Below are 19,040 nucleotides of genomic sequence, written 5' to 3'. Positions count from 1 at the left end.
AAGGAGTGATCACACCTTGGAGAACTGTTGCATCAAGTGGACTGACATGAATCATGGCTCCAACACGAGAGATGTCATTTGAAACAAAGGAGAGGATTATCAAACTCTTAAAAGAGGGTAAATCATCATGCAATGTTGCAAAAGATGTTGGTTGTTCACAGTCAGCTGTGTCTAAACTCTGGACCAAATACAAACAACATGGGAAGGTTGTTAAAGGCAAACATACTGGTAGACCAAGGAAGACATCAAAGCGTCAAGACAGAAACTTAAAGCAATATGTCTCAAAAATCGAAAATGCACAACAAAACAAATGAGGAATGAATGGGAGGAAACTGGAGTCAATGTCTGTGACCGAACTGTAAGAAACCACCTAAAGGAAATGGGATTTACATACAGAAAAGCTAAACGAAAGCCATCATTAACACCTAAACTGAAAAAAGCAAGGATACAATGGGCTAAGGAAAAGCAATCGTGGACTGTGGATGACTGTATGAAAGTCATATTCAGTGATGAATCTCGAATCTGCATTGGGCAAGGTGATGATGCTGGAACTTTTGTTTGGTGCCGTTCCAATGAGATTTATAAAGATGACTGCCTGAAGAGAACATGTAAATTTCCACAGTCATTGATGATATGGGGCTGCATGTCAGATAATGGCACTGGGGAGATGGCTGTCATTACATCATCAATAAATGCACAAGTTTACGTTGATATTTTGGACACTTTTCTTATCCCATCAATTGAAAGGATGTTTGGGGATGATGAAATCATTTTTCAAGATGATAATGCATCTTGCCATAGAGCAAAAACTGTGAAAACATTCCTTGCAAGAAGACACATAGGGTCAATGTCATGGCCTGCAAATAGTCCGGATATTAATCCACTTGAAAATCTTTGGTGGAAGTTGAAGAAAATGGTCCATGACAAGGCTCCAACCTGCAAAGCTGATCTGGCAACAGCAATCAGAGAAAGTTGGAGCCAGATTGATGAAGAGTACTGTTTGTCACTCATTAAGTCCATGCCTCAGAGACTGCAAGCTGTTATAAAAGCCAGAGGTGGTGCAACAAAATACTAGTGATGTGTTGAAGCGTTCTTTTGTTTTTCATGATTCCATAATTTTTTCCTCAGAATTGAGTGATTCCATATTTTTTTTCCCTCTGCTTGGTCTAAAAAAGTAACCGTTACTGACTGACTGACAATTTTTTTTCCTGATTTCTTATAGTGTTTCTTAAAGCCAGAAAGATGCCATTTGAAATGACTTTAGTTTTGTGTCATGTCTGTGATCTGCTTTTTTTTTCTACAAAATTAAACAACTGAATGAACATCCTCCGAGGCCGGTGATTCCATAATTTTTGCCAGGGGTTGTAGTAGAGAAGCTTGAATCTTTGACTGGACTGGGTTGCTTGACGCGAGGAGGTTTCGCTTCAAATCGCGGAAGCTTCCTCAGCTAAAATTCTTGCTCTGGCTAAGCTTCCTCTAGCTAAGGAAGCTTCTGCGATTTGAAGCGAAACGTCCTCGCGTTGAGCAACCCAGTCCAGTCGAAGATTCAAGCTTCTCTACTATGGAAACCACCTGGACAACTGAGAACCTTCACAGAAAAAACTGTTGGACTATTTTTTTCACACAGTTGTTCACAAAGTGGTGATCCTCGCCCCATCTTTGCTTGTAAACGGCTGAGCCTTTTGGGGATGCTCCTTTTATACCCAATCATGACACTCATCTGTTTCCAAACAGGTGTTCTTTGAGCATTCATCAACTTTCCCAGTCTTTTGTTGCCCCCTCCCAGCTTTTTAAAAATGTGTTACAGGCATCCATTTCAAAATGAGCAAATATTTGCACAAAAACAATAAAGTTTATCAGTTTGAACATTAAATATCTTGTCTTTGTGATGTATTCAGTGGAATATAGGTTGAAGAGGATTTGCAAATCATTGTATTCTGTTTTTAAATTTACAATTTACACAATGTCCCAACTTCATTGGAATTGGGGTTGTGTGTGTGTGTGTGTGTATATATATATATATATATATATATATATATATATATATATATATATATATATATATATATATATATATATATATATATATATATATATATATATGCACTCACACACTTTAAGTCATGAATAAAATATATACAGTGTTAAAAGATGGCAACAAGAACATTTGTAGTGACTACAGTGGGTGCAGCCCTGCTTACAGTATGTATGACTTCTATTTTCTGCCTCCTACTTTGGGATTAAACCCTGCTGTCACAGGTGATGAAACTACTATGTTGCTAGGGTCTCACAAGAACAACGGCTGCTTCAAATTTTATTCACTTGGTGTGTTGTACACATGTTCAAAGGTGCTGCTGTCCCACTCATATGTAGGGATGTTGATTTATTAGCGCATGTGTAAAAGTGAGTCCAGCATGTGTAGGTTTTTGTTTTTATCTCGCTCTGTTTCATGTTTAGATGCCATTTTTTAATTTTAAGGCAGGATGCAAAAATTCATTCACACGGTTAAAAATGAACATTCATGGCAAAAGTCAACCAGCATTTCCCAGTTTGTGCAAAGATTAAATCATGAACTTTTATTAGCACAGTGCCAGTGTGTTTTGTTATGTACTTAATCTTCTGTGATTTTTATTGCACCTTTTGAATTCTATAAAATTCCAAATGTGCTCTATTGGTGGTGAATTGTGTCGTTTTTTTTATTATAATTTTTGTAGAAATGTGTTAGTAACTATGGTTTCTTGTTTTTTTTTTTTTTGGTCTCTGCCATCAGGTGACTAAGAAGGTAAAGTCACTGCAGATGTTTCGGAAGCCTGTGTCAGGGGCCATGCAAGGGGATCGTGTGGGTGTGTGTGTGACACAGTTTGATCCAAAACTGTTAGAGCGAGGTTTAGTGTGCACCCCAGGGTCACTGCGCACTCTTCATGCAGCTGTCATCTCTGTTCAGAAAATTGGGTACTTCAAGGGTGGGCTTGCTACCCGGACTAAGTTCCACATCACAGTGGGCCATGAAACTGTCATGGCAAAAGTGACCTTCTTCGGCCTCCCCCCTACATGTGCTCCTGCAGCCTCCTCGGACACTAAGCCAACCCCACAGCCCTGGTCACTGGAAACTCCTTTTTCCTTCAATGTGGAATACTTCTACCAGGATGAGTATGTCACCGGTCAGGGAGAGGCAAGCTTGGGGCCTCATCCAGACCCACAACAGTGGGCCTTGTTGGAGTTTGAGCGGCCAGTCACATGTCCCTCTCTCTGCCTGGTGATTGGATCCAAACTTGACACGGACATCCATGCGAATGCATGTCGATTGGCCTTCCAAGGTCATCTGCTACAGGGTTTTGAAGATAAATCCTACGCTGAGACCTCTCTGCCTCAACTCTGTATCTACAAGACCAAACGCAAGGAAGGACAGGTGGAAAGGGTGAGTAGAAACCTCAGTCAAAATATATTCATCTTGATGTGTTCCAGTTAACTATGTGACCAAATAAATATTCATTGCCAGTTTATGTCTCTATCCAAAATTATTTTTTTTCCATTTGTCTCTTTCTGTTTGGCTTTGACTTTAACCTTAACCCTTTTCTCCAGTGCCCTCTCTTTCACCTCCTGGTTGGTTCATCTTTTACCTTCTTTTTTTTTTTTCATGTTTCTCATTGCTAACGGAACTGAACCGTGCCACTGAGACAGAGCCCCTATTGTATATTCACAAACAGACACATACACACAAACAAGAATGCATATGCAGTCCTGGTATGTACGCGTTTTTGCATGTGCTGTGACGAGGAGGTGTGCATGGGTGGCCGCCTGACGCCTCTCGCTCTGTCTGGCTGTCAGACACTGGCGTTGTTTGGACACACCTGAGTGGCACAGGAATACCTACGTGGCTCCAAATTAACCTGACTCAGTGCTCTTTTCTTTCTTTTTTAATTTCTTTGATTCTGGAGCATGTTTTAATTCTCTCCTTTGTGGGTTTTACTTTCTCCCCTTGTATTTAGTTTTAATGAGCTTCATTAAAAAAGTGTACATATTAGGGCTGCAGAAAGAAATTATTATTGTTGAAGGATTTGTCAGTACTTTCATTTAATCAGTATGTAATTTAGTTGAAAAATGGGAAGCTGAATTGAAATTTAGTACAATTCAATGCACATACCAAAGTATATACATTAAACAAATACATGGATAACACAATAGACTGAAAACACTTATTTCCATTCTGATCCATACATAAAAACTATAAGTATACAAACAGCTTAAAAACAAACATGGCAGAGTTTATTTTGGTGACAGACGATGATTTGAACAAGCTTATTGATTTTGCTCATTCTTGTAACACACAAAAAACAAATTCAGTACGCCGTAAGCCGTCTGGAGGCATTTTGCAGTATTTGCTGGGACGTCTCTAGCTGAAGTAGAACCGCTTTTGGATGAAGAGCTCGACAAATTTCTGTTGTGATTTTTTTTTTTTTTTTTTTTTTTTTTTTGCTGGACTGAGGAAAGCAGACAGCAATCTGTACATGAAGAATGAATTTTCATGAAGAAGTCGATGCACGGCATCAGGTATGGACTACATTGTCATTTTAAGACTGTGAGAGATGTTATTACAAAAGCTGATTAGTTTGATTGTTTGGACTGGATTGGTATTTAAAGTTTGTGTTGGACTGTTCAGAACCTCTTGACCTCAAAGGACCAGTGATGCACACCAAATTGTAAGTCTCTTTCTGTTGTTTATAAATTGGTAATCAAATGACAAGGATCTATTTTAGGAGTTATATAAGATAAATAACACCTGTGATTTTTCTTAATTGTTTTTATCATGCATTGTATGCAGTATATGAGTCCAAGATGAATTTCCCTTGTTGGGATAATAAAGTATATCATATCGTAAATAATGAATGTTTTTTTCATTCATACTATGGAAAGAATATTTTGAGGTGAAAGATGAAATGTTCCATTCAATGAGGTGCAGCTTTTGAATGGGCATATCATTCACATATTTGAGGAACAAAAGAGCACCCAGAATGGATCCCTAGGAGACCCCACAGGCCACATTAGCAGGTGGGGAAGTAACGCCAAAGACTTCAACACAATGCTGCCTTTTAGACAAATGGGTTCGGAACCAGTCAACAATGGAGTTAAATTTTTTTGTGCTATGCTCCACAGTGTAAAAGTTTTTTTTGTAGACCTAGAAGTACCATACCTGTGAAATTTCCCATCTTGCTTGGTTTTGATTAAATCAGTCAAATGAGTGTGACACGTATCTGTGGAGTGAGAAGGATGGAAACCTGACTGGTGCTCATACACAGGAGCTTGTCATCTGTGAAATATTGATTTAGTTGCTCATAAACCCCTTTTTCAAATACTTGGCTCACTGTGCTCAGTTTTGCAACTGGCTGGTAGTCGCCTACTTCAGTTTTACGTTGTTTTTTGTACATTTGTGTAGTTTTAGCAGACTTAAGATGATTTGGAATTTTACCAGAGGAAATGACATTTAGAATATGTGTGAGTGGTGAGGTTACGAACTCTGCACCATCTTTAAGAAATCGAGCATACATGTATCTGATCTAACGCAGTTGCTTTGCTTGAATTTCGATTATGGATAGTCTTCAGAATGAGTTGATACTGTAGAGAGAAGGCAGCAATTGAAAAGAAGTTATTGAATTTCTCAGCTATCTTGGCATTATAAAAATATAATTCATCATTTATTTTAAGTCCTATATTAGCAGAATTGTTTTTGGATTTAGATGTGCCAAGGTCCTTCAGGGTTTGCCAGAGCTTTTGGGATTGCGTTTATTTTCCTCCACCTTATTCACCGGATTCAGTAACTACTATTTTGTTTTCCTTCTTACACTGTCTGCAGGAGTTAGCGCATGTGCACATCCATAAGCTTTTGAAATGACTGGAAGTTCTCAGGTGTTGCCTGCACAGTGACGTCTGTGGGATGTCTTGTAATTCACTTCGGAGGTGTTATCTGGTTAGAAGGATAGCATTTTTAGATTTAGAAGTGTTTTTTTCTCACTAACTTTTACAAAACGTATGAGGAACATATTAGATTTATACAAAAGCTGTTTCTGAGCGTTTTCTGCCATGTTGGAGTACTTTGTTGGAGCGGGCAGCCAGCTGACATTACCCTGTCTGTCCATTCTGACTGGCTGTCGCCATGTCATTCCCAGCATCCCTTGCACATTTTGGGGGAAGCGCCTACATAATCTATGTCCTCACTACCATAGACTATATGAGTTGATGCAGTAAGTTCAAGGCCATCTATTCCTTTGAAATTTTCCCCTTCAGGGCAACAACTAATTAATTTTTTTTCTAGTCAACGCAAATTTTGATCATATTGGCAGTGTCATTATGAATCCCTTATTTCAAGGCTAAGTAAGTAAGTAATAAGTAAGTAGGTTTAAAGATTCAATGACTTAAATCTTTAAAAAGCTCAGTATAAAGTTGGACCATGCTTCATCTACATCAGTACACTCTACATCAGACCAATTCACAGAATGCAGCCGATTGTGTACTAGTTCTCTAGCATAAACTTTGGGTGACCTGAGTTTAACAGTATTATGTTTATTATTGGTGTAACCCTAAAAATAAAACTTCCATTACAGCTAACTTTGATCAAGGTGAAGTCTTGAGATTACCTGCTTTATTTAGACCAGCAGTCCAACACCCAAAGAAATGGAGTGTGTAATATTAATCAGTAAATCAGCAAGTCCTCATGTTTTATGAAATCAGAACCCCTCAAAGTGTGGACTTTCCTGTTCTAGGTGAATTAAATAATTGATCACACAATAGTTGTAGCATTTTTCCTTTGATTGGCTGATTGCATCAGCACTGATTTGATTGTGGAAATGATTATTAGCTGCAGCTTGTGCATCGTTTCAGTTCTGAGATGTATCAAAACTGTTGTGACTTGCCAGTATGCACCATACACTGAGTTTTGTCTGCATGCACAGACACCCTTGCGGAGGGTCCGACTCAGACCATGGGTTAAGTGTGTGAATTAGTTTTCCTGCTGTTGTCACCTAAGGGTGTTGACAGCTTGAGTCTGTGACTCAAGAAGAGAACAGTATGTGCAAAGGATCAGATGGTCACACGAAGTTGCAATTGTCGAAGCATGAACACTTCAGTATTTAAGAATTTGCTTTCATAAGAAGACACATTACTGACATTGTTGTGAGATGATATATGGAAAGTGTTTTTTTTTTTTTTCTTCCCCCTTAATCAGTGCATCAGACACGCTTGAGGGACGTCAGGGTCAAATGTTCAAGAATGAATGTGGGTTAGGCAGAGGAAGAAGGAAGAGCTGATGGTGCGGGTGCGCTGCAGACAGAGCGGTGCCTTAATGTTATCAGATTAGTAGTGGATTAAATTGACTTAGTGATGGATGATAAGCAAAGAAATACAAATACAGCATAAAATGTGCAAAAGGATAAAAGAGAGAATGCAAGACAGCCAGGCGGCAATCCTGAGAGAATGTTGTTGTCAGTGAATGATGCGACAGTTAAACAAAGTCCATCAGCTGATCCTCGTCACACCGCACAAACAGTGACCGACTTGAGAAGAAAATATCAAAGGAAAAAGCAATCGAAATAAGGCACATCCTGGTATTTTCAAACTTGTTTTAAATCATATGGACGGATGTTGTGTCACCTTTGCGGCTGGGTGCCAAAGTGTCTTTTGGCAAGACACCGAACCCCCAAACTGCTCAGCACTGGGTTAAATCGCCTCCACACATCATCCTGATGTGAACAGGGGGCAATAAAGATGTGGTGATGTGAGAAGTGTGCAGGATATTCAATACGTAGCTGTAATATGTTCCATATTTTATGGTCTGTTAGGCCTGCATGATCTGAGGAAAACCTGCGATGTGCAATCTCACCGTTCAGTTTTGCAATGAAGATGAACATGAGATTGATTGTGCAGCACTAGTCTGATTGTTTTGATAGTTGATGCTGAAGTTCTCTTGTTACCATTTCTCTTGACTCAGGTGACTGATGATTACACGGTGATTGGCCGCAATCTGTTCAAAAAAGAGACCAACCTACAGCTGTTTATTGGATTGAAAGTCACACTTTCCACAGGCGAGACTGGAAGTATTGAGGGCGGCTTTGGACAGAGTGGGAAGTATAAGATACGGATACCAGGTAAGGGATCACTTTATTTTATTTTTTGATGAGGAATGGAAATTAATAACATTTTATTGCATTCCAGCACCATTATCAACTCCCATTCTTTATTGATTCCTGATCAGTTTTTATCCCCCCTGGGATGAAATTGGGGGGGGGGGGGGGGGGTATAGCGCTCAACATGTCCGCCTGTCCTTCCGTTTTCGTTTGTTATTGCGATATCTCAAGAACAAATTGACCAGTTTCATTCATATTTAGCATTAGGGTGTACTTGGGTAGTCCCCCAGCAACAGACGATTACGGTGGCATTGGGGATAATTTCAAGGTCACAGCAAGACATTCAAGCTACTGTCATTGCCACCCTTGCTTGTGTGATATCTGAAGACCCAATTCAGCATGAGGGTGTACTTGGGTGACCCCCGACACTTTGTATTACTAATTTGTGGGGACTGGGGGGATATGTCATCTCCTGATGACTCTTGTCTTAAAAGGATATAACTTGGTTCAAACCTTTAACTATAAATGTTGTGACTGAATACTGACACTCATTTCTCTGCTCATTTTCCATCAGTGAACAGCAAGTGTAAAAGGCTTTGGCTGTTTGGGAGCTGATGGTCGAGTCAAACTTCAGAGCTGTCTGTAGCAACAACTTCATCATATCAGTTGGATGAAATGAAAGAATATTTGTACATTATTCTTAAGAGCATTTATCACCTAGGTATTCCATAGTCCTGGGGGTGGGGGGTATATCAAAAACCGAGCCAGTGTGAGCTGTGGGGTTAATGTTCCTGTAACAGAGGATGGTTACCCTCAGTAAAGGGCACACTGCTCCTTTGAGAACCGATGGCACCGGTTTCCATCTTTACTTGAAACAGTCATTTTACAGATAACACAAGTAGCACTGTTATCTTTTTTTTTTCTGGAATAAATGTTTTTATCACCTGTCGAATGATGCATGTAACTGAGTAAATGGATGTCTGTTCCTGCACTGCTGCAGCATTCAGCAGAGAAGCAGAACAAACAATAACTGATAGAACTGAACTCACCTTTTTAGTTGGGCTACTGTCACTCACTTCAGGAAATAAATGTTCTATATACAAAGAAATCCACAAACTGAGCGTATGCTCCTGTGTTAATGGGCTTAGAAGTTCGATCCATGTGTGATAATCCATCGTTAATTATTTAATGACAAAGTGGAAAATTCCCAAACAGCAGACTTCATGCTCTCTATAAAGACTCAAATAAAATGGAGTAATTTGTCCAATCACTAAAGAGAGGTGTCCCAAAAATGTAGGCTAATTGGGGGGAGAGGAGGAAGAAGAAGAAGAAATGGAAGATGACAAAGAAAAAAAATTGCTATAGCCTGTTGTCCCAGCGAATAATGAAGGATGAATGAGCCACGGAGCATGTTTTCTTTGCTACAAGAGGGTTTCTTCAACTATCGTGGGAGAATAGTGGCTCTTAGAGGCATTATCTTCAGTTAATGAGGCTCCTCTCTGAGCGTGGCGCTAATTTCAAGATGTTCAAAATTCAGCAACAACAGCGTGGGGCAGTTTGTGTAGGAGTTACTACGATGACTTAGAGGCATGTGCGTGGTGCTTATGAGGCTGCTAAAAGCCCATTATCCGAGCGCCTGGCAACTACGCAGGACCTGAGAGGCTATTTTTGGAGCGGCTGCCCTCTTGCGCACACAGTTCCACCTGCTCTGTGCGCTGGGCGCTGCATATAAAGTAATTACTTTGTAGTGGATTACTCATTTTCTGCCAAACCTTGGATGCTGAAAACACCTCTAATTGCTTCTGGAATCACAGATGACTGTTTCATCCGGACGCTTTTTTCCCTTTCTTTCCTGATCCATGTGGAATGTATTTTGAACAGCTTAAGGTAACTATTTTTAATGTTTTTATAGCTTGATAAAATGGTTCTTAGCTGTTAAGGTATGTCTATAGTTGATTTAATATCTTGTTAATGGATCACATGAGCTCCACTGTGTGTGCTCACTGTGCACTGAGGCAGTGACTCATCACACTCCAAACAAGCATTTAGACAGAACATCAGCTCACAAGAGTGATTTTTTTTTTTTTTTTTTTTTTTTTTTTTTTTTTTTCTTCAGTCAGTATTGGATGAACACAGTTAAAATTTGGATGACTGTGTGAAAGTGGATGTGTGTTTAAAGCCGCAGAAGAAATAACTCCAGTGAAGCTGCTAAAAGCAGCACAGAGCTGTGCACACAGGAGAATGCGCAAAAGACCGATTTTGAAGACATAACACAAAGTTAAAAGTTGTATCACGGTGACTTGTAAGCTGCAGAAGAATCCACAGGTGTATATAATTAAAGTGGCCACCTCACTGTGTATGCAGAATGGCACCGTGTTCAAAGAGCGATTTTGCAGAAATAAACAGATGAGGGATCACGGCGTGAAAATGACTGTTTAAAGCCAGCAAGCCACGGTTGGAAAGGAAGCCAGTGAGAAGGCACAGAGGCGGCTGTCCATGAATGGACAACAGCAGCGTGTGCACAAAAGAGAGATTTTGCAGAAATAAACAGAGGACCACAAAGTTAAAAGGGGGATCACGGTGTGTGTGTGTTTAAAACTGCAGAAGAAATAAAGCCAGCAAGCTGTGGAGCCAGTGAGCAGCACAGAGGCAGCAGTCCAGGAACCCTTGGTTCGGTTCTTGCTGGTCTGGTGCATTACAGGTGGACAGCAGCCTGGCGCACAGCTGCGAGTCTGTACTGGAGCGTCTATTTTTTGACTGCATTTAAAAAAATGTGACATCTTTAAATGCTTCTGTGAATTGAAAACCCACACTTTAAAGGGACCAGGTGTGGGAGGGCTGGAGGTTTTGACCAAACCCATGCCTAAACGTGCGCCAAAATTGCGTTATCATGGCGCTATCACGGCACTACGTGGTTTAGTGTGGCTGATGCGAGCCATTCGAGGCTTTAATGACAGGTTGGTCGTGGCTCACTAGTGGCTGCTACATGGCACATGCAGGGTATGGAGAGGCACATAGAGGCACCTTAGTAGTGGATACGTGATAGATGAAAATGTGGGTCATTCTGTGAATAATCGCTGACACACCTATGCGTGGCTCATTATTCATGGCTTATTATTCGGTGGGACCCAGGCTTATTTTGCTATTTGTTCTTAAGAAATTATGGGTTTTTAACTGGAATACCACACTTTTGAATAAAGATGGACTATTATTATTATTGTTATTATTGTTGTTTTAATTCTATGTGGAAGAAACCTCATTTTAACTTATTTGAAACTACAAGGACAGCTTTTTTAAGAAGAAAAAAAATTAACAGAGTTTATCTTTTACAAATCTACTATAAAATAATTTTCAAATGTTTCATTACTTTACAGGTTCACTTCACATATGATAGTCTGTTCAGTGTCTCAAAGAAGCAGATTACTCGAGGTTTGCACTTTAGCTCTTAGCTTCTGATCACTGAAGCAGTGTTTGTGTTAATTAGCATCATTAACTGTGCTTCTTAGGGCCCGGTCCCACTGGCGTTTGGGAAGATTTGCGTATGAATTGCGCACAAAATTGGTTCATATTCACTAAACATCCGCAATATCTGTGAAACATGCTTGTATGAGTTGGCCGACATCCGCACACGTCCGCAAGTATCCGCAGAGGCACGTTTGTCCGTTGCCAGGATATTTGAGCTACACAAAATTTTGATTGCGAATGACATACGCAATACATACTCAATACATACACAATCTATGCGCTGCTTATCCGCTGATATCCACAGCTGACGGGGTATTGCGGCTTTGCAGCGGACTGGGACAGTGTGTAAAATGGATATATAGCGTGCCTATCACATCCACATCACAAACTAAAATAAGTTGTGGCGAATGCAGACAGATTGGCCACGAATGAAGCGTTTGTATTACGTCTGCTTTGCATCTGATTTGTGGACAATTAGTGAATGCATAACAAACAGAAATTGACATACCTGCCAGTCATTGCCAGTCCAGATGTGGAGACGTACAGATGTAGTTATGGATCCCCAAAGACCTGATAGTTGCTGCCATCCAACAACATAGCAATCAACGTGTCCAAGTCCAGCAATTGCTCCAGAGGCTGTGGTGTTGGTGTGAATAGTGATGCTGACAGGCCCGAGTGCGCTTCTGTTATGACCACAATGCAGATGCCACGCACGCGCATTACAACCGCTCTTGCCGCCACACGTGCACGATGCATTCACAATACATGCGTTATACATCTGTGATTGGTCGTCATATACTCGCTATACATTATTAATATATCTGTAATTCATACTGAGACATTTGTCATTTTTGGCCAGTTTTGTTGCAGACGACAGTGAACGCCCGTAATTTGTATACTCAATCCGTGTGCAATTAATCCTCTCCCCAGTGGGACCGGGCAATAAATCATGCAATTTCCATTCCGGTGTGACTTATATACAGATATTTTCTCTAAAAGATGCATTTTTGGACAAGTGCAGTTTATACTCCAGAAAATGCGGTATATAAAATTTTCACCTTCTGAAATATTCAACAAATAATATTTAACTTTCTCAGGATGTTCTCATTTTTTTGAGATGCACTTGTACTTTAAAATGGAATCAAAATTGATGAGCTCCTCAGTCACAGGAATGCTTCTCTGATCCACATTTTATTCTGAAATGTTGACGTTATTGAGCATGAGCAGCACATCAGACTCATTTTGAGGCTCCTGGTAATATTGTGTATTCATCACTACACACACCTGGAGCACTTCTCTTTCTGTGCTTACATTTTGGCTTTCTGCAGACCACATTGAGGATGTGGTAAGAGTTTTAGGCCCAACATCCCGACCTACATTCCCAGGATTTCTCTGGGGATGCCTGTGTTTCAGGGGAAGTCTGCCATGTTTATTTTACCTTCTGTTGCTCCGATCTGTGGATCCACACCAGGAGGGAAGATAAAACAAAAACATTTTGAAAGAGAACCTTCTTTACATCTTCTGAACTGCCTCACTCTTGCATACTATATGTTTCAGACATATTGACACATACATAGCTGTTTCACATTTTAAAATAATGTAGAAATTTGCTGGTATTGACACCTCTAGCATTAGGAAGTGTATCAAGTTATTCTGTTTACGGATGAACTCGTATAAGATATGGAAGTAAATTGTGATGCAGCCACTTACAATTTTTGAGCAGTACATTGTGATCCATATGGGAAATGGAATATAACTATATTTACTGAAGGCTCTATATCCTTAAAAATGTTTGTTTCAAATTTGTTCATTTTTATTCCAGTTCAACATTTTGCCCCCCCCCCAAGTGTGAATAATACCACATATGTACTTTTATTTTTAAGGCTTACTCTCTTTTAAAGAGGTTGTATTGTGTATCTTTACACCAGATTCAATTTCACATCACCAGGCATCTTAAAACTGATATTAACATTTGTAGCCTGGATCACTAAAGCCCCGTTTACACATAGACGGTAAGAGCTCCCGGAAGCGTCCCGGAAGAGTTTTTGTCCGTCTTAAGGATCAAACGCCGTTGTTAGGGTGTTTTTGTTGTTTGCTTCGGCTTGTAAATATATAGTATTTTGTATGTAAGTAGGTATGTGTAGGTGTATATTTATGTTTGTGTATATATATGTGTATATATGTATATGTGTATATATGTGTATGTTGATGTGTATATGTATGTGTGTGTATATATATGTATATATATATATATTGATATCGGTTTAGGTGTGTAGGAATTTATGTGTATATGTGGCAAAGGGTATTACTGGTTGTGGGGAAGAAGGGGTAGGGATAAATAAGCTGATGCTTCACCCTACCCCTTTTCGGACATGTTGGGTACACAGTAGGAACTTTTTTGTTGTTGTCTTTACTGATCTATCTTGTAATTGTTGTTGTATCAAATGTTCGAAATAAACAGTTTTCATTCATTTTCATTCATTCATTCATTCAATGCCGTCACTAGGGGGCGTGGCTTAGTTCCGGCTTTACCGGGAATCGTCGAAAAAATTATTCAACATGTCGAATAATTCCGGGAGCGCTCCCGGAGAATTCGCGTGACGACGGAGACAACGCGAACAATGGCGTTTGATACTTTTTAATCGCCGTTTCATCCTGCCCCTTCCTGTAGTGCCGCAGTTTACACCGCCGTAATTGGTGGCCGACGTTGTATCCCTAACCAACGGCATGTAAAACGGCGATAGAGCCCACATGGGCGTCCTCAACGGAGTTTTAACCGGCGACAGAGGCAGACAAAACGGCGGCGCTAGCGGACAGTACGCCATTGTAAACGCCACCTCCCGGCTAAAACGGCGTTCCAAACGGCCGATAGGCGGCGGTCATTATAAAAACGCTAGCGCGCTGCATGCAGGCCTCTCACTCGCGGCTAGCTCCAGATATTTTTGCAGAGAAGCTCCAGTATGCCTCCTAAAAGAAAATTGGCAGCGGCAAGGAATTAGGCAAGAAGAAGGAAACCAAGAGGTCTGGTTCAGAAGAAGAGGGGGAGCCTGTGGTGGAGACGGAGCAACACGTTGAGGAGGGGGAAAGGAAAGAGAAGAAAAGGCTGAGGATGATCTCCCTCCCCCTGCAGTGACAGAGGCATGTATTCCTGCTGCTTTAGCCTATTATACTCTGGGGGCGGTGCCTATATGCAAAAGATCCTGGAGTAACGCAGGATTTGCCTGGCTAAAAACCTGGGTATTAACCAGCGGTACACAGGGCATTATCGGCGGCAGCAGAACACCGCCATTCTCACGCGCGTCTTAACCTGCGATTGTAAAGGATAGAACTGGGTATTAACCCCCGTTGCCTGACGTGTGCCGGATGCTACGGCGTCAAAACGCCACTTTATTCGGCGGATTTAGCTGCGTTTTATCCGCGCATTTGCTGATAGTACGGCGGTCAAAACGCCTGCGAAATGCTCCGCCCCTTTCCACCGCGAAAACAGCCGGAACTACCGTGAACTTTGGTCTACGTACTACCTGCCGACAAAACAGTCTATGTGTAAACGGGGCTTAAGAAGTTAGCTGTTGGTTTTTGTGGAAAGGAGCTGCTGCTGGCTTTACTTTCTCTCTGATTTGAGAAGTACAGCTGTCTCTGTTACTCTTACAGACTCTGGTCATATTACACACCTTAGAGCAAACAAGATGTCAGAAATGGACTTCCATGATATGAGCCTAAATTTCATCTCAAGGTAGCTTCTACACAGGCAGCAACTGAGAAGCCAAAGAAACAGCTCAGTTGGTACAACTGAGAATAAGGCACAACTGAAAGAGGAGCGATGAGTGTGTGTGTGTGTGTGTGTGTGTGTGTGTGTGTGTGTGTGTGTGTGTGTGTGTGTGTGTGTGTGTGTGTGTGTGTGTGTGTGTGTGTGTGTGTGTGTGTGTGTGTGTGTGTGTGTGTGAGCAGATTCAGGAGGCGTGAGGTGTGCATAGCCAAATGGGTCTCAAAAAACCGCACAGACCATGGTTTGTCCCACTTTTCACCAGTTACCTCAGGAAGTTGGAGGCATCAGATGATAATGAGGTCACCACACAGTACAAGCTGCAGTGCTAATACCTGCTGCACACAATAGCACGTATGTCCTGTATCCACTGAGAGTAAGATGGTTGCATTTAAGTACTGTGTACAAAGTAGAAGGGTATACCTTGTACAACATGAAGATTTTTTTTGGGGGGGGTGGGCAGCGGATTTTATTATAATTTGAGAAATGTTTGTCTGTCTGTCTGACTCTTCCCTTACTCCTTCTAGGTCCTTTCCCCCATTTTCAACATAGTATGTGCACGAGAGTCTGTTTGATTTGAGAAAGGTCAGGGTCATAGGGGGTGTTAATCCCCAAAATGTGAATCGGCTGCAAATCATGAATTATCCACAAACTGTTAATTGCAAAACATAAATACTGATAAAATATCTTCCAAAATGTGAACACAGGTCCTGCAAAATGTAAGTCGCAAAACATGAATATCATTCATGATAAATCTATTTTTTTCAGTTGAAGTAGTTTCCTGTCAGTTGTAACGTGGGTGTCAGGCTCCGGTATATTTAGAAAAATATTCACAGATTCCAAGTTCACGGCTCAATAAATCTAAAGAGAAATGTTGTTGAAAAACACACACTAGTTTCTAACCTCAGGAAGGTAGACAACGAGCTACAACCTTATTTGTATCCATATGAGCTGTACTCAGTTTGGAAAATTTTGTCACTGTCAAAAATTTTGCAGAATTTATCATATTAAAATTTTCAATAGCATCATTGTTATACATGGTAAATGGACTGCATTTATATAGCGCTTTTCCGTCTGCATCAGACGCTCAAAGCACTTTACAAATAATGTCTCACATTCACCCCGATGTGAGGGTGCTGCTAATACAAGGCACTCACTACATACTGGGAGCAACTAGGGGATTAAAGACCTTGCCCAAGAGCCGTTAGTGATTTTTCCAGTTAGGCTGAGGATCTTCTGGTCTCCAGCCCAGCGCCTTAACCACTAGACCATCACCTCCCCATGTTATAAGGTGTATTGACACAAAATTTAGGTCAGTCATTGGGGTCCACTTAAAATGTTTACATTTTTTCACTCTGATTTGCGCTAAACTTGGCACACATTTTGAGTTGGGTAGTAGAATTACCCAGCAAGATCAAATTTGCCTAAATCCAATAATTGGAACCAAGGGCGTGTCTGCCTGTTTATTTGCCTACTACTCTGCCACGTTTGGTATGTCAGTGGAGGTTGACCTCACATTTGGCCTTAATTATTTTTGCCAAAGGTCAAGGCCATTAATAACATTTTCAATGTAATTTGGGTCAAACGTGGCACACATTTAGGAGGATTCCATAATTACCTTGCGAAGGTTAGCCAGGGGTCAGTCATTTAAGTGAAGGTCAAAGTTTTTGGTGTCAAATGTCAGATTATAGGCCTTCCTGTCTTCACAGTTGCTATTACCTAGTTAAACTAAATAATGTGTTTTCTCTTTAAACATGATTCTTGGTACTTTTTATTTTTATTGTAGAATATCTGTCTAGTTGGATTGACCTATTTGGCCTGTTTTCATCAGATGGTCTTCAGCCAGAAACCAAGAAGCTGTTATCTTCAAAGAAGAAAGGAAAGGGTGGAAACAAGGGGGAACAAGCAAATGAAGATGAGCCCAAAGCAGAGCTGCACCCTGTCAGCATTCACCTGGATTTTAAACGCTACATCTTTGATCCCCATAAGAAGATGGCCCAGTCCTAATCATTGAGAGATCAGCTTCAGCTGTGCTGTAGAGTCGTGGCCTCTGAATCACAGGTTTGTGTTCATTGGCTTGAGGGATGGATAAATGTCTCACTGCAGTAACGCTGGAAAGCTGAATATACATGAAGTGATGACGTACTGCCTCTCACTCTCTGGAACTAGAGTTGATCCAGGTTTTACTGTTGCAGACACTTTTGGATTTTCATGCAGAATCAATATGTGATCAGTATGTCTGTTGTTGATGAAAACTATTTACCTGTTTTTATTAAACCATAATTGACTTGAAAATGCTACCAGGTTTCACTACTTTTCTGAGATTTCTGATTTTTCAATTTCAATTTATTTTCATTTATCTAGTGTCAAATCACAACAAAGTTGCCTCAAGGCGCTTCACACAAGTAAGGTCTAACCTTACCAACTTGCAAATCTGTTCTGATCTAAAAAATCCGTAACATCATGACACAACTAACAACTTCCCCAGCCCCATTAAAAAAAAAACAAAAAACAAAGTCTTTTGTGTTGAAGTCCTGAGTCACATTCCCCAGAGTTTTGCCTTGAGACAATCCTGATTAACCTTCCTGACCTTTACTTGCTCACATTTTCTGTTTTTCAGCTTTGGTTTATGGTTTGTCCTGTGTGATTATAAAATGTGTTATTTTATGTTCCATTTGTTAAGGGCTAAATTACAGTAATATAACACAGGTTATTTAGCATGAACTGACTGCTGATATTGTCAGAATGGCAAATAAAGCAAAATAAGCTCCAGATCTGTTTTGTTGTGGGTCCCATTGTCTATTTTTTTTTATTTTTTTTTATGATAATATGATGATTCCAAAAGCTGCATTCACTTAATAAGCTAAATTTGTGATTTTCGTGGACAGAATCTGGGGGAGCAGCTGAGAGGTGAGTGTGTGTATTGTCACGGTGGCCTCCGGATGTCTGATTTTTTTTTTTTTTTTTTTTTTTAAACAAATGATGTATTTTTCGTCGCTCCTTAAGAACATGACCTCCAGGGCATACTGGAGCAATTTTACGAAGAAATATGAAGCTGTTTGTCGAAGAATCTACACCTCAAACCTGTGGATGTTGCACTGTGTTGGAAAACAGTTGATTGCTTCCTTTAGGTTGGCAGTAAATGAATGCACCAAGTGAAGTGCTCAGATATCTTTAACACTGCTGAACACAGGTCAAGTAAGTGTTGAATTCAGATCAGAAGTGTAGAGCGCTGATCAAACCTGCATTGATATCGGAGGCAAAAACTGCAAAGATGTCACTGTTCAAGTAAAATAAGCACCACACTGTAATATAATGTAAACACAAACATTGTGGTGTTGTAAGAAAAAGACTTTGTTTCATTCTCACAGGTTGCTTTGAGCAAGGTCACCAAGTTGCTCCAGCTATTTTGTGTTTGTGTTTGTACTTATGTACACACTGAGGTTCATCAGTTGGACAGTGACCTTTTTTTTTTTTTTTTTTTTTGGTAATTTTGCCTCTACACCACTACAGTGTGGTTGAAATGATACAAGATGTGCATGTAGTGTAAACATTTAGCTTTTATTCAAGGAGTTTAACACACATCAACTTTTTAGGAATTACAGCCATTTTTATACACAGTCACTCCATTTTCTGAGGCCATTAATAAGTGGACAAAGCAAATTTAAGTAGCACGTTGCCCGTGGGGATCCACG

At 40.4% G+C, this 19,040-nt stretch overlaps 1 protein-coding gene across 1 annotated transcript in view; it reads left to right on the top strand.

Moving 5' to 3' along the window:
* Positions 1 to 17,915, top strand: part of eefsec (eukaryotic elongation factor, selenocysteine-tRNA-specific) — a 30,496-nt gene extending 12,581 nt beyond the window's left edge. Inside the window, exons 5-7 of the mRNA XM_034166650.1 lie at positions 2,771 to 3,418; positions 7,982 to 8,138; positions 17,177 to 17,915. Of these exons, the coding sequence (XP_034022541.1) occupies positions 2,771 to 3,418; positions 7,982 to 8,138; positions 17,177 to 17,352 (981 nt within the window). The 3' untranslated portion in view covers positions 17,353 to 17,915. The remainder of the gene's footprint in view (positions 1 to 2,770; positions 3,419 to 7,981; positions 8,139 to 17,176) is intronic.
* Positions 17,916 to 19,040: the final 1,125 nt, after the last annotated feature.

This window comes from Thalassophryne amazonica, chromosome 3 (assembly GCF_902500255.1).
Source record: "Thalassophryne amazonica chromosome 3, fThaAma1.1, whole genome shotgun sequence".
In the NCBI taxonomy this organism is placed as follows: domain Eukaryota; kingdom Metazoa; phylum Chordata; class Actinopteri; order Batrachoidiformes; family Batrachoididae; genus Thalassophryne; species Thalassophryne amazonica.
Note: the sequence above shows the minus strand (reverse complement) of the source record. Positions and strands in the feature narration are given on the sequence as shown.